The sequence below is a fragment of the Schistocerca nitens genome, chromosome 3 (genome assembly GCF_023898315.1).
Source record: "Schistocerca nitens isolate TAMUIC-IGC-003100 chromosome 3, iqSchNite1.1, whole genome shotgun sequence".
Classification (NCBI taxonomy): Eukaryota; Metazoa; Arthropoda; class Insecta; order Orthoptera; family Acrididae; genus Schistocerca; species Schistocerca nitens.
This window is the reverse complement of record NC_064616.1, coordinates 78648640-78663471: the sequence shown is the minus strand read 5'-3', so window position 1 is coordinate 78663471 and position 14832 is coordinate 78648640. Positions and strand designations below refer to the sequence as shown.

General features: G+C 44.7%; 1 protein-coding gene across 4 annotated transcripts in view; it reads left to right on the top strand.

The window, feature by feature from the left end:
• Positions 1-14832, top strand: part of LOC126249521 (uncharacterized) — a 343459-nt gene that overhangs the window by 66864 nt on the left and 261763 nt on the right. For 2 of the 4 annotated variants that reach the window (XM_049951175.1, XM_049951174.1), the window contains exon 2: positions 6531-6671. The exons of the other annotated variants lie outside the window; for them this stretch is intronic. In XM_049951175.1, the coding sequence (XP_049807132.1) occupies positions 6531-6671 (141 nt within the window). The remainder of the gene's footprint in view (positions 1-6530; positions 6672-14832) is intronic. 4 annotated transcript variants of the gene reach the window in all.

Below are 14832 nucleotides of genomic sequence, written 5' to 3'. Positions count from 1 at the left end.
ACACCCATTCTCTGTAAACTGTTTATACCAACGTTTAATACATCACCTATCAGGATGTTTAACACCATACTTCGTTCGAAATGCGCGCTGAACAACTGTCGTCGATTCACTTCTGCCGTACTCAATAACACAAAAAGCTTTCTGTTGAGCGGTCGCCATCTTAGCATCAACTGACGCTGACGCCTAGTCAACAGCGCCTCAAGCGAACAAATGTACAACTAAATGAAACTTTATAGCTCCCTTAATTCGCCGACAGATAGTGCTTAGCTCTGCCTTTTGTCGTTGCAGAGTTTTAAATTCCTAAAGTTGTGGTATTCTTTTTGAATCACCCTGTATAATACTCGTGAGCCGCCCATTCAGTATTTTTAATATTGTCCTGATACAAGCTCCAAACGTTTGCAATCTAGAATTTGCACCGTTCGGTTTACTAATAACGAAGGCCATAGTGTTCAAAAATGGCTCTGAGTACTATGGGACTCAACTGCTGAGGTCATTAGTCCCCTAGAACTTAGAACTAGTTAAACCTAACTAACCTAAGGACATCACAAACATCCATGCCCGAGGCAGGATTCGAACCTGCGACCATAGCGGTCTTGGGGTTCCAGACTGCAGCGCCTTTAACCGCACGGCCACTTCGGCCGGCGCCATAGTGTTCCTGCGTTACACATGATCGAGTTTTCTTCTTCTTTTTGTTATACGACGTTTGCACTAATCATGCAATGTAAAAACCGTAATGGTTTGTCCCTGAACGCATAGCGATGTAGTCTTTTTTTTCCCTAGCGTTCATCCCTTTCAGCGCGCCGTCCACTTTTTCAGGATTTGGCAAATTTTATTTTATTGTTTAAATTTGTGGCCGTATGCCTTTCCTAACGACATCACCATCAAGTTAACCTAAGGGAAGGAAGTCGTGTGCGCTATCTATGTGTGATTCGTGTAAACTTTGTTCTCTCTGTTGTATTTTAACTCTTTGTACAGCATATTCTCTTAAGCTAAATTTGGGGACAAAGCCTAGCACTTTCCTAAACGAGTGTGGGAAACCTCCGAAAAACTACAGCCCACGGTCGGAAACCAACCTCACGGATTCTAACCCCATGTAGTTACTTCCTGTTTCGCAAGATTCTGCGCTGCGTGTTAAGCTATACTAGCACGCAGAGCCGAAATCAAGGGATACGGCACCTAAATAGCTATATGACGATTATTTAGCATCGTCATCTAAATAATTTCGGTGTTAGATGAATACCAGATACCAAATCCACTGTGCGGTCAGCTTTCTCTGATGACGTTTTCTTCGTGTCATTTTGCCTTTCACTCTTATCCCTCCATATTCTGCTTGATAAAATGACGTAAATATTCGGAATCTAACAGTTTACATTATTCCCTTAATAACTACTTGTGGATCTACAGGGTGGTCCATTGATCGTGACCGGGCCAAATATCTCACGAAATAAGCGTCAAACGAAACAACTACAATGAACGAAACTTGTCTACATTGAAGGGGGAAACCAGATGACGCTATGGTTGGCCCGCTACATGGCGCTGCCGTAGGTCAAACGGATATCAACTGCGCTTTTTAAAATAGGAACCCCCATTTTTATTACATATTCGTGTAGTACGTACAGAAATATGAATGTTTTAGTTGGACCACTTTTTTTCGCTTTGTGATAGATGGCGCTGTAATAGTCACAAACATATGGCTCACAATTTTAGACGAACAGTTGATAACAGGTATGTTTTTTAAATTAAAATACAGGACGGAGGTACGTTTCAACATTTTATATCGGTTGTTCCAATGGGATACATGTACCTTTGTGAACTTACCATTTCTGAGAACGCATGCTGTTGCAGCGTGATTACCTGTAAATACCACATTAATGCAATAAATGCTCAAAATTATGTCCGTCAACCTCAATGCATTTGGCAATACGTGTAACGACATTCCTCTCAACAGCGAGTAGTTCGCCTTCCGTAATGTTCGCACATGCATTGACAATGCGCTGACGCATGTTGTCAGGCGTTGTCGGTGGATCACGATAGCAAATATCCTTCAACTTTCCCCACAGAAGGAAATCCGGGGACGTCAGATCCGGTGAACGTGCAGGCCATGGTATGGTGCTTCGACGACCAATCCACCTGTGTCCGCAGCTCGTGGTCGTGCGGTAGCGTTCTCGCTTCCCGCGCCCGGGTTCCCGGGTTCGATTCTCGGGGGGGTCAGGGATTTTCTCTGCCTCGTGATGACTGGGTGTTGTGTGATGTCCGTAGGTTCGTTAGGTTTAAGTAGTTCTAAGTTCTAGGGGACTGATGACCATAGATGTTAAGTCCCATAGTGCTCAGAGCCAGCCAATCCACCTGTCATGAAATATGCTATTCAATACCGGTTCAACCGCACGCGAGCTACGTGCCGGACATCCATCATGTAGGAAGTACATCGCCATTTTTTCATGCAGTGAAACATCTTGTAGTAACATCAGTAGAGCATTACTTAGGAAATCTGCATACATTGCACCATTTAGATTGCCATCGATAAAAAGGGGGCCAATTATCCTTCCTCCCATAATGCCGCACCATACATTAACCCGCAAAGGTCGCTGATGTTACACTTGTCGCAGCCATCGTGGATTTTCCGTTGGCCAATAGTGCATATTATGCCAGTTTACGTTACCGCTGTTGGTGAATGACACTTCGTCGCTAAATAGAACGCGTGCAAAAAATCTGTCATCGTCCCGTAATTTCTCTTGTGCCCAGTGGCAGAACTGTACACGACGTTCAAAGTCGTCGCCATGCAATTCCTGGTGCATAGAAATATGGTACGGGTGCAATCGATGTTGATGTATGATTCTCAACACCGACGTTTTTGAGATTCCCGATTCTCGCGCAATTTGTCTGCTACTGATGTGCGGACTAGCCGCAACAGCAGCTAAAACACCTACTTGGGCATCATCATTTGTTGCAGGTCGTGGTTGACCTTTCACATGTGGCTGAACACTTCCTGTTTCCTTAAATAACGTAACTATCCGGCGAACGGTCCGGACACTTGGATGATGTCGTCCAGGATACCGAGCAGCATACATAGCACACGCCCGTTGGGCATTTTGATCACAATACGCATACATCAACACGATATCGACCTTTTCCGCAACTGATAAACGGTCAATTTTAACACGGGTAATGTATCACGAAGCAAATACCGCCCGCACTGGCGGAATGTTAGGTGATACCACGTACTTATACGTTTGTGACTATTACAGCGCCATCCATCACAAAGCGAAAAAAGTGGTCCAACTAAAACATTCATATTTCTTTACGTGCTACACGAATATGTAATAAAAATGGAGGTTCTTATTTTAAAAAACGCAGTTGATATCCGTTTGACCTACGGTAGCGCCATCTAGCGGGCCAACCATAGCGCCATCTGGTTTCCCGCTTCAACCTAGACGAGTTTCCTTCTTTGTAGGTTTTTCGTTTAATGCTTACTTCGTGAGATATTTGGCCCGGTCACTATCAATGGACCACCCTGTATAGCTTTGTTTTTTACAACGATCTGAACAGCGGTATGACTTTTTTAAATGGCACCCCGTATTTTTTATTCGGTAATTCATTTCCTCTCCTAAATACCTATCCAAAAAGGTATCACCATGTACCATTCACTGAAACACAACGTCATTAATTACATAACACAACACTGACGTTGACGCTCCCCGCGCTTAGTGCAGGTACTCGGGGTAATGGAACACATCCACGTGCTGACGTTGACAGAGGACAAATGTAAACATAAGTAGAATGCACATCCTTCATTCCGTCAACCATCGTCAGTTGAAGAGTCGTGTGAGTAGAATGTACACCAACGAAGAGAAGGTATAAATGCTACACATCTATGGGGAATGTTAAGTTAGCAGAACAGTAAATGTAATACTGTTTTCTTATGTATAGGTACATTTAGTACAGTAGTTTAGTCCTTTTAAATATTGTTATGTAGAGCAGGCATACAGTAAAGGCTGTCCTTCTTACAAACTGCATCGATAGAATGTGTCTTTTATTGTTGTTGTTGCTGTTGTTGTTGAAGGTAGGCGAAATGCTACGCAGGCAGCAGAACAATACCGAGAGCTATATCCTAACGAGAACCCACCTTCCCGACGGATGTTTTCTCGTCTTTTTGCGACGCTTCAGGAAACTGGAAGTTTCAGCCTACGACAACGCAATCGTCGTAGCACTCGCAAAGACGAAGCTGCAGAAGTTACTGTTCTCGCTTCCGTTGCTATTAATCCACATGTGAGCACACGACAGCTTGAACACGAGAGTGGCATTCCTAAAACCAGTGTACATCGTATTCTTACAAGTCACCGGTTCAATCCTTACGATGTACACCTATATCAAGAATTGCATTGGAATGATTTCCAGAATCGTGTACAGTTCTGTCAGTGGGCACAGCAGCAAATTCTCGCCAATCCGAACTTCTTCTCCAATGTTCTATTTACCGATGAATGTTCCTTCTCAAACAAAGGACAGGTAAATACAAGGAACATGTATTATTGGTCCAGCGACAATCCACGATGGCTTAGACAGGTGGAACATCAGGGTCAATGGAGAGTTAACGACTGGTGTGGGATGCTTGGTACTACAATTATTAGCCCTTATTTCATCAATGGTAGTCTACACAGCCAACTTCCTCAGACGAACTATTCCTCCTCTTCTGCATGAAGTGCCACTAAGAACCAGAACGCTTATGTGTTATCAACACGATGGATGTCCAGCACGCAATGCCTTGCGCGCACGTCATGTTCTGATCCGAAGGTATCCTGCCAGATGGTTTGGTCGAGGAGTAACAGTTACTTGGCCCGCTGTTTCTCCTGATTTAAATCATCTGGACTTTTTTCTTTGGGGATGCATTAATGACGTTGTCTATCGCGATATTCCAACAACTCCAGAGCATATGCAGGAACGTATCGTGCTTGCTTGTCATTCTCTTCAGCAGGCAACACTGGAAGCGGTAAACAATTCTTTCATTCAACGAGTGCACCAGTGTATCGGTGTCCAGGGTCACCATTTTGAGCACCTTTGAATGTTCTACTCCTGGGCAGTGGTACAGGAGAGTCAAAGTCAATTTTGTGTTATGATTTTACTTGGTTTTCATTTGTTTTCTGACAACTTCAGTAAGTGGACGAGTTTGTGATCCTGGGCTCAAAGTCAGTGTTACCTTGCGTAATTAATAACGTTGTGTTTCAGTGAATGGTACACTGTGATACAGTTTTGAATAGGTCATTAGAATTGGTATTGAATTACCAAATAAAAAATGCAGGTTGCCATTTAAAAAAGTCATACTCCTGTTCATATCTTTGTAAAAAAACAAAGCTAGAACGAAGGCAATCATGCTGATTGACGTGCCCCTGATGGCTAAAAAACATTTGCTTCAAACATTTTGTAATTTGCATCTGCACTTATAGTTATTTAGTGAGGGGACTGATGACCATAGATGTTAAGTCCCATAGTGCTCAGAGCCATTTGAACCAAGTTATTTAGTGTGGTCTAGATCAATGGGACACCCTGTATATAATTTTATTCCAGTAGTTTCTTAAATATCTTCATAGGGATTCATGAGAATTCATTGAGATTCTTCCAAATTTATCATTTGCAATACCAAATTGATCTTTTAAGTGTGAGCAATACATTGGGTGATCAGAAACAGTCTAAATAGCTTGTAGTGGTGTTGCAGGGTAGGTTGTACAGAAACGTAATTGTTAAACATAAAATTCAATTCATTGCGCCGTTTTCGAGTTAATTAGCAATTGAAGTTAGCCAGTCAGGCCGTTGCGCGAGCAAATTCGAGCGGCCCGCCAGAGACAGTGTCGTCAAACTTGTTTGTCGTTGGTTTCATAAAACAGAACAAGACAGCGTATAAAAATTGGACGCGGGAGGGTAATAAGGACCGATCCTGAGCCGAAAGCTGAGCAGTCTCGTGCGCTATCATCTACGATATAAAAACAACTGATGCTAATTGTTAACTGGCAGATTACTTGAATGTGCGCGCACAACGGCCTGACTGGCTAACTTCAATGCTAATCGACTCGGTAACGGCGCGACGTGTAGAATTTTTTTCTTAGGAATTATTTCTCAGCACAGCCTACCCTCAACACCCGCAGAGCTTTTCAGCCTGTTTCTGACCACCATGTAGATCTAAGATTATTTCAGTCTTTCATGTATAGTATGAAACATTCGTTTTGCATCTTTATGACAACAGACTTAAAAAGTAATATGTCGTATGAGCAGTAGGTTTGGCATTACCGCGGATGTTAATAAGGGGCATAGGTAGCGTCTTAGTAGCAAGAGCCCTGTCGCAAGCCGTTTAAAGTTCACGACAGACGTCCGCAGCGCTAATAACAATGGGTATGCTCGGAAACTTTCACCTGTTAGCGCCGCCAGCCCCCTCGCTTCTTTGACGGCAGACTTTCCTGACGACGATTGACATAACTGTGACGAAACTCTTTCCAGTACTCGCTTGCGGCTACTGATTGGCTTGGTGCTTGTGTGTGTGGCAGCTTGGAGCGACTTTTGGAGACCTGCCTACGGGACCTGCGTGTTCCAGTCGGACTTCGGATTTAACGTGAGCTGCGCCTTCAAGAAATCCGGCCTGTTCAGGGTGCGGAACCTGGGCGGCGTCAAGGGATATGTCGACCTCGGTCAGTATCGTACTCATGCACAAACACATCTTCTTTTCACACATACGTTTTTCTACCCTTAAGTAAATACCATAGGCCTACAATTGATACACAGTGCGATGTTTTCGGCCCTGCAGTAGGGAGAAGAGGTGCCTTAGTATTTACTCATACACAAATTGGCGCGATCTGAATGTCTCCAAGATCACTCGAACAATCAATTTAGGTTGAACGGCATTTATTAAACGTTGTAATTAGTATCTGAGACAACACACAGTCATATTCACTCAGTTTTGTATTGTTATCTGAACCTCGACCCCACTGGACAATTATTAACGTTGCTGTCATGCCCTGGCTTCGCATTTGCCGGGCAGAATAAATTTAACCTACATTTTACTCTTTCCAGTACTTGGTGCAACGTAAATTGAAGCAACGTTCGTCACTCCACAACGGAACGTTTTTGCTATTTCGTGCACGAATATACTGATGGAAGTAAGTTGAAGCACACTCAGTTGAAATTGACACATCTTTCTTTTTAAATAATGATAATCTTTGGAAGGAAAGCGACTTCGTTCTCACGATATTCTTCTGGGTGTGTTTAGAAAACCGTTATTCGAGTTAGACTGTACAACAATTGTAGTGCCTGTATCGTATATCACTCATAGAAATCATGATAATAAGATAAAATGGATTGCGGAGCGCACGGAGCGATATAGGTAGATATTTTCCTTTCACTCCATTCGGGAGTGAAATAAAGCATGGACATGTCCGAAAGAACAGACACCACGCATTCATATAAGTGATAAGCCTAGCAGTGCAGTGGATCCACCTTCTTTAGTGAGGATGCAAACATACGTCCGACCTCCTGTGGAAATCTCTGAGTACCTAACGGCAATATAATGGATACTGACTGCGGATATGGCCGAGCGGTTCTAGGCGCTTCAGTCTGGAGCCGCGCGACCACTACGGTCACAGGTTCGAATCCTGCCTCGGGCATGGATGTGTGTGATGTCCTTAGGTTAGTTAGGTTTAAGTAGTTGTAAGTCTAGGGGACTGACGACCTCAGATGTTAAGTCCCATAGTGCGAAGAGCCATTTTTGACTGCGGATAGGTGGCATTCGGTGGCAGTGCAGATCGGCCGTGAGGCGTGCCGGGATAGACCGTGCCGTTGCGATACGCAGTGGGTTACCGCACTTGCCTAGTAAGCAAGGGATCCCGGGTTCGAATCCCGGTCAGATACACATTTTCGCTCGTCGCCGCTGATTCCATCTAATGTCCCGCTGCAGCTGACACCAGTGATCCCCTTCAATTTACACATAAAGCAAGAAGGGGCTACTACTGCAACAGCGTGCTCTCCACGATACATTGTCCAGCAGCTTGCACAGTACGTATGAAGACGCAAGTTTAAGGATAGCACACACTAATCACGTGGCAATATACGGAATTGATCTTAAACTTGGAGGTACTTCTTGGGTTATTAAGGAAGTACGTGCGTACGGGGAATGTTCTCAGGTTTGCTAGCGTATTGAGGACTTGGCTCTGAGCACTATGGGACTTCACATCTGAGGTCATCAGTCCCCTACAACTTAGAACTTATTAAACCTAACTAACCTAAGGACATCACACATATCCATGCCCGAGGCAGGATTCGAATCTGCGACCGTAGCGGTCGCACGGTTCCAGACTGTAGCGCCTAGAGCCGCTCGGCCACCCCGGCCGGCATTGAGGACTTCTTTACAGGCATAACAGTGGACGTTAACCTGAATCGCGGATGCATCCTCATACACAGAAATAATTTCAGGTGAACCCCAAGAATATGTGAATGGTTTACTACTGTACGTGTTACATATTAATCAGTTAGTCGATACTATCAGATCTTCCGTAAATCTACGAACAGGTATTGTCCGACAACGCTTGTAGTAACAGACGGTGAGTAATGACAAAATATCAGCTTTGTATGAAGCTGTCCAACTAGCTCTTAATGCATAGAAATGTAAAAAGAATACACTTCAGGAAATTTAGAAACTTAATAACCTTCTATATATACCGGATGATCAAAAAATCACTATAAATTTGAAAACTGAATAAATCACGGAATAATGTAGATAGAGAGGCACAAATTGACACACATGCTTGGAATGACTTGGGGTTTTATTGGAACCAAAAAAATACAAAAGTTCAAAAAATGTCCGACAGATGGCGCTTCTTCTGATCAGTATAGCAATAATTATCATAACAAAGTAAGACAAAGCAAAGATGATGTTCTATACAATATGTCCACCATCATTTCTCAACAATAGCTGTAGTCGAGGAATAATCGCACGGACTGAGGTCTGGGGACCTGGGAGGCCAACCATGACGAAAGTGGCTGCTGAGCACACGATCATCACCAAACGACGCGCGCAAGAGATCTTTCACGCGTCTAGCAATATGGGGTGGAGCGCCATCCTGCATAAACCCCATGTCATTCCAAGCATGTGTGTCAATTTTTACCTCTCCATCTACATTATTCTGTGGTTTATTCAGTTTTAAAATTTATACTGACTTTTTGATCATTCGGTCTGTGCGGATGCACAAACAGTGCCCGAACTCTTACGGGAATCGGCGGTAAAGCCTCCAGTAATGAGTATGATGGGCAGGGGCACTATGAATATAGTGCGGGACAATAAGTTGCGAATGTGGGTCTCACAGGAGGCGAACCAGAGATACGTTCCTGCAGTCGCACTATCTTCTGTGTCCTTGGTGGCTCAGCTGTATAGAACGTCTGCCATGTAAGCAGGAGATCCCGGGTTCGAGTCCCGGTCGAGGCACACATTTTCAACTGCACCTGTTGACTTATATCAACGCCTCTATGCAGCTAAGGGTAATCATTTCATGGTAATTTAATAACTTCTCTCCCTTCCACGGGAGAATCAGTCTTGTGATGCAAACAACTGGCAGTAATAATAGGATCAGCAGCCGATTACGCGAGGAGCAATCCATTGCTCGGAAACTGTAAAACTACTATTATTTTTTCCCGATTAGGTGGCTAAACGACCTGTCTGAGTTTCCCAGCCAAAAATGCCATTTGAACCTTTTTGTTTTTCAGATCGCGTAATCTATTATCTGCGTGTTTTAAGTTGTTGTGGATTTCTGAGGTTTACACTAGGAACTTTCAACTAAAAGAGTGAAGGAAGCAGCCTTATAACGACACCCAGGCTAGCTGATACACCGGACAAACAGAGGTCACAAACTTTCCTTTATTCGTAACATACATTTCCTACTCACAGCTGTGGTCTGATCATGCATTCAAATGTGATCGTATCGGAAACTGCATCGTCAAGCCCCTCAGCAGACACCACGATTTCGTCGAAGTCGCAAGAACTTGCTCAGAAACGCGATTATGTATACAATCCAGAATATTAGGGATGATGCTGATATTCAGAGGACTCATGTTACATACGCTGCGATACGGCTGAAATTGACCACTCCAGTTGTAGACAAATAAAAAAATGTTTCGGAGCCCCATACAACAGTCGTCAGTCCGTTTCCCGAATTTAGTCCAGGTCTGTTTCGTCTCCCTACGTTGCAGGCTAGAGCAGTACACGTTTCGTTATTCTTATCCGCCTTAATTTCGGAACTTCAAACGTGGTTCCCCAACTGAGGCAGCGAAAATATGACGAAATGTCCCGCTCATTCTCACGCTTGCAGAAAAGACCGCAATCGTCACTTTTCTCAAATAGGAAAGTGTGTCACAGCTGAATAGAAGCGCTCACTGTTCGCTTGCTGCAGCGCACTGTGTCTCGGCAGCAACTGAGACGTTCTCCGCGACGACGGATCATCAGGAGTGAATGTGGCAGAGGAACGCATATATGGTTGCGGACGCGTGTAGCCATTCAGGCACTCACTGCTGCGATAGCGATCCAGTTTTCAAGCGCATCAAAAATCCTCTGTTTCGTGTAGTTCATAGCATCAATGCGTGACAAATGATGTATTAGCGGTAGAAAGTTAGTCCACACGAACATACCCTGAAATACTGCGGTATGACCCCGCCATATTTAAGCGGACGGACGTTTTGGTTAATTTCTGATTCAATTTTTTACATGTTTCGTGGGGAAAGTGTGATTTATACTGAGGAGCCAAAGAAACGGGTACACCTACCTAATATCGTGTAGGGCCCCAGCGAGCACGCACAAGTGCCACAACACGATGTGGCATGGGCTCTACTAATGTCTGACACTATGAATCCTGCAGGGCTGTCCATAAATCCGTAATCGTACGCGGGGGTGGAGATCTCTCCTGAACAGCACGTTGCAAGGCATCCCACGTATGCTCAATAATGTTCATGTCTGGGGAGTTTGGTGGCCAGCTGAACTGTTTAAACTCAGAAGAGTGTTCCTGGAGCCACTCTGTAGCAATTCTGGATGTGTAGGGTGTCGCATTGTCCTGTTGGAATTGACCAAGTCCGTCGGAATGCACAATGGACATGAATGGATGCAGATGATCAGACAGGATGCTTACGTACGTGTCACCTGTCGGAGTCGTATCTAGACATATCAGGGGTCCCATATCACTCCAACTGCACAAGCCCCATACCATTACAGAGGCTCCACCAACTTGAACAGTCCCCTGCTGACATGCAGGGCCCATGGTTCAGATGGTTCAGATGCTTCTATGCACTATGCGACAACATCTGAGGTCATAAGTCCCCTAGACTTGCAACTACTTAAACCTAACTAACCAAAGGACATCACACACATCCATGTCTGAGGCAGGATTCGAACTTGCGACCGTAGCAGCAGCGCGGTTCCGGACTGAAGCACCTAGAACCACTCGGCCACATTGCCGGCCCCTGGGTCCATGAATTCATGAGATTGTCTCCATACCCGTACACGTCCATCCGCTCGATACAATTTTAAACGAGACTCGTCCGACTAGGCAACATGTTTCCAGACATCAACAGTCCAATGTCGGTGATAACGGGCCCAGGCGAGGTGTAAAACTTTGTGTCATTTAGTGATCAAGGGTACACGACTGGGCTTTGGCTCCGAAAGCCCATTTCGATGATGTTTCGTTGAATGGTTCGCGCGCTGACACTTGTTGATGGCCCAGCACTGAAATCTGCTGCAATTTGTGGAAGGGTTGCACTTCTGTCACGTTGAACGATTCTCTTCAGTCGTCGTTGGTCCCGTTCTTGCAGGATCTTTTTCCGGCCGCAGCGATGTCAGAGATTTGATGTTTTGCCGGATTCCTGATATTCACGGTACACTCGTGAAATGGTCGTAGGGGAAAATACCCACTTCATCGTTACCTCGGAGATGCTGTGTCCCATCGCTCGTGCGCCGACTATAACAGCACGTTCAAACTCACTAAAATCTTGATAACCCGCCATTGTAGCAGCAGTAACCGATCTCGCAACTGCGCCAGACACTTACTATCTCAAATAGGTTTTGCCGGCCGCAGCGCCATATTCTGCCTGTTTACATATCTCTGTATTTGAATACACATGCCTATATCAGTTTCTTTGGCGCTTCAGCGTAGGATACATTCAACAAAGGAAAACATTCTCATGCGGCAGCCTTAGAGCACAACATAGCAACTCAGAGGTGCTAACTATGTGTCAAATAAGCTTCCTTCATCTACCTCATCCTTTCTAAAGCTCGATATTTCTCTTGAGATTTGTAGCAATTCTCTAGAAACCAGTAATAAATACGCCCAGTGAATTGCGTACACTCATCGAAGTCTATTAAGGCCAGTTACGTGAGAGCTCTCTGTGGCACTCAAACACACAGGGAGAGGGAAAGGCAATTTGAAGCGACTGGGACGCAAAGCATATAGCAGCAGCGTAACTTTAAGACCCGGACTCCAGTGGCCGGTGGTCCGTGACAGCGCGTAGCGCCGCGTACTCACCACTGGCACACTTTGTCTTCGGTAAAGCACCTGCCTTTATTTTCTAAAACTTTTCGAGCTGTTGCCACTAGAGGAGGTAGCTCAGTTACAGCGCGCCAGGGAGATAGCCCTGACTATTTAGGCTCCTGCTACGTCGTTATTCTTCTGTCCCAGTCCGTGTTCGATTCCTAGCGCGCGCGCACACGCACACACTCGTTGCATCACAGTCAGCCTTAAACAATGAAACGGACCGCCGAGCCTAAGACACGTAGCTTTTATTTGCAGACACAGGTTGTTTAGCATATAATCGACTGCTGATGCATTACAAAGAATTAACATTTAGTTTACAGCTGAGCGTCGGTGAAGGCACGAGGAGCGTGTAATATGTCGCAGCTCTTGGTAGTTCCTCAAGTGGTGTTGTCCCAAATAAGGTAACATTTAACAGTTGACAAACAGAAAAGGAAGTCGAGACCGGTTTGTTGACGGTGACATCGAAAATAATGGGAGATGCTAGCTCGTAAACAGGTAAAGGAAAAGTGAAAAATGAAATAAGGGAGTCAGTATCTGGGACACGCAGTATTTATGCGTCGTTTTTTGTGTCTGCAAGGGAGGCGACAGCTCGAGGAAAATTCGTAATGCACAAACTCTTGTTACGTAAAGTAGTGAATATGCACCACGAGCTATCCCCCGCACTCATGTTGCCATTTCAACAGCTTGAGAAAAACACTCCACTTTCTCTCGTGGGTAGTGAGGTCAATACAGTGAATTAACACTTCTTCAAAAAAAAAAAAAGTCCTGTATGTGTGTTTTCTCTACGCCATATCATTTCTGCATAAATAACGTACATTCTACTAAACGGATTTTGAAGAAACTTTTCTTGTGCATTCACAGTTATTTAATATAAACTATAGACTAGGTTTATACACTATCAGTCAATAGCACGAGAAGTGATACTAATTGGAAGTAAACGAGGACGAAATCGAGGTGTTGTTCACTTTTGAGTACGCTGGCGACTGAAATTCATAGAAAGAGCACATGCGCTGGGTATTCGCACTGTGATACCGAGTGCTGTGGGTCAACAGATTGCGCGACCGATTTTCTCCGCTTGTTGTTGTTGTGGTCTTCAGTCCGAAGACTGGTTTGGCGCAGTTCTCTATGCTAGTCTATCCTGTACAAGGCTCTTCATTTAAGAATAATTAATGCAAGAGACATATAATTGAATTTGCTTACCTTAATCTTCTCTTGGCCTCCCTCTACAATTTTTACCGCCACACTTCCCTTCATTAGAAAAACTACGATTTTTTAATGTTTATACTCACTGAAGCGCCAAACAAATTGGTATAGGCACGCTTATTCAAATACAGAGATACGTAAACGGGCAGAATACGGCGCTGCGACCGGCAACGCCTCTGTAAAACATCAAGTGTCTGCACATTTGTTAGATCGGTTACTGCTGCTACAATTGCAGGTTATCAAGATTTAAGTGAGTTTCAACGTGATGTTATAGTCGGCGCACGAGCGATGGGACACAGCATCTCCGAGGTAGTGATGATTTTCCCGTACGATCATTTCACGATTGTACCGTGAATATTGGGAATCAGATAAACATCAAATCTCCGACATCGCTGAGGCAGGAGAAAGATACTGCAAGAACGGGACCAACTACGATTGAAGAGAAGCGTTCAGCGTGACAGATGTGCAACCCTTCTGCCAATTTCTGCAGATTTCAATGCTGGGCCATCAACAACTGTCAGCGTGCGAACCGTTCTTGGGCTTTTGGAACTGAAGAGCCAATCGTGTACCCTTGATGACTACTCGACACAAAGCTTTACATCTCGCCTGGGCCCATCAACACTGACATTGGACTGTTGATGACTGGAAAAATGTTGCCTGGTCGGGGGAGTCTCGTTTCAAATTGTATCGTGCAGATGGCCGTGTACGGGTATGGAGACAACCTCAAGAATCCATAGACCCTGCATGTCAGCAGGGAACTGTTCGAGCTTGTGGAAGCTCTGTAATGGTGTAGGGCGTGCGCAGTTGGAGTGATATGGGACCACCTGATACGTGTAGATACGACTCTGACAGGTGATACTTACGTAAGCATCCTGTCTGATCGCTTGCATCCATTCATATCTATTGTGCATTCCGACGGTCTTGAGCAATTCCAGCAGGACAGTGCGACACTGCGTACGATCAGAATTGTTACAGAGTGGCTCTAGGAACACTCTTTTCAGTTTAAACACTTCTGCTGACCACCAAACTCCCCAGACATGAACATTACTGATCACGTCTGGGGTGCCTTGGAACGTGCTGTTCA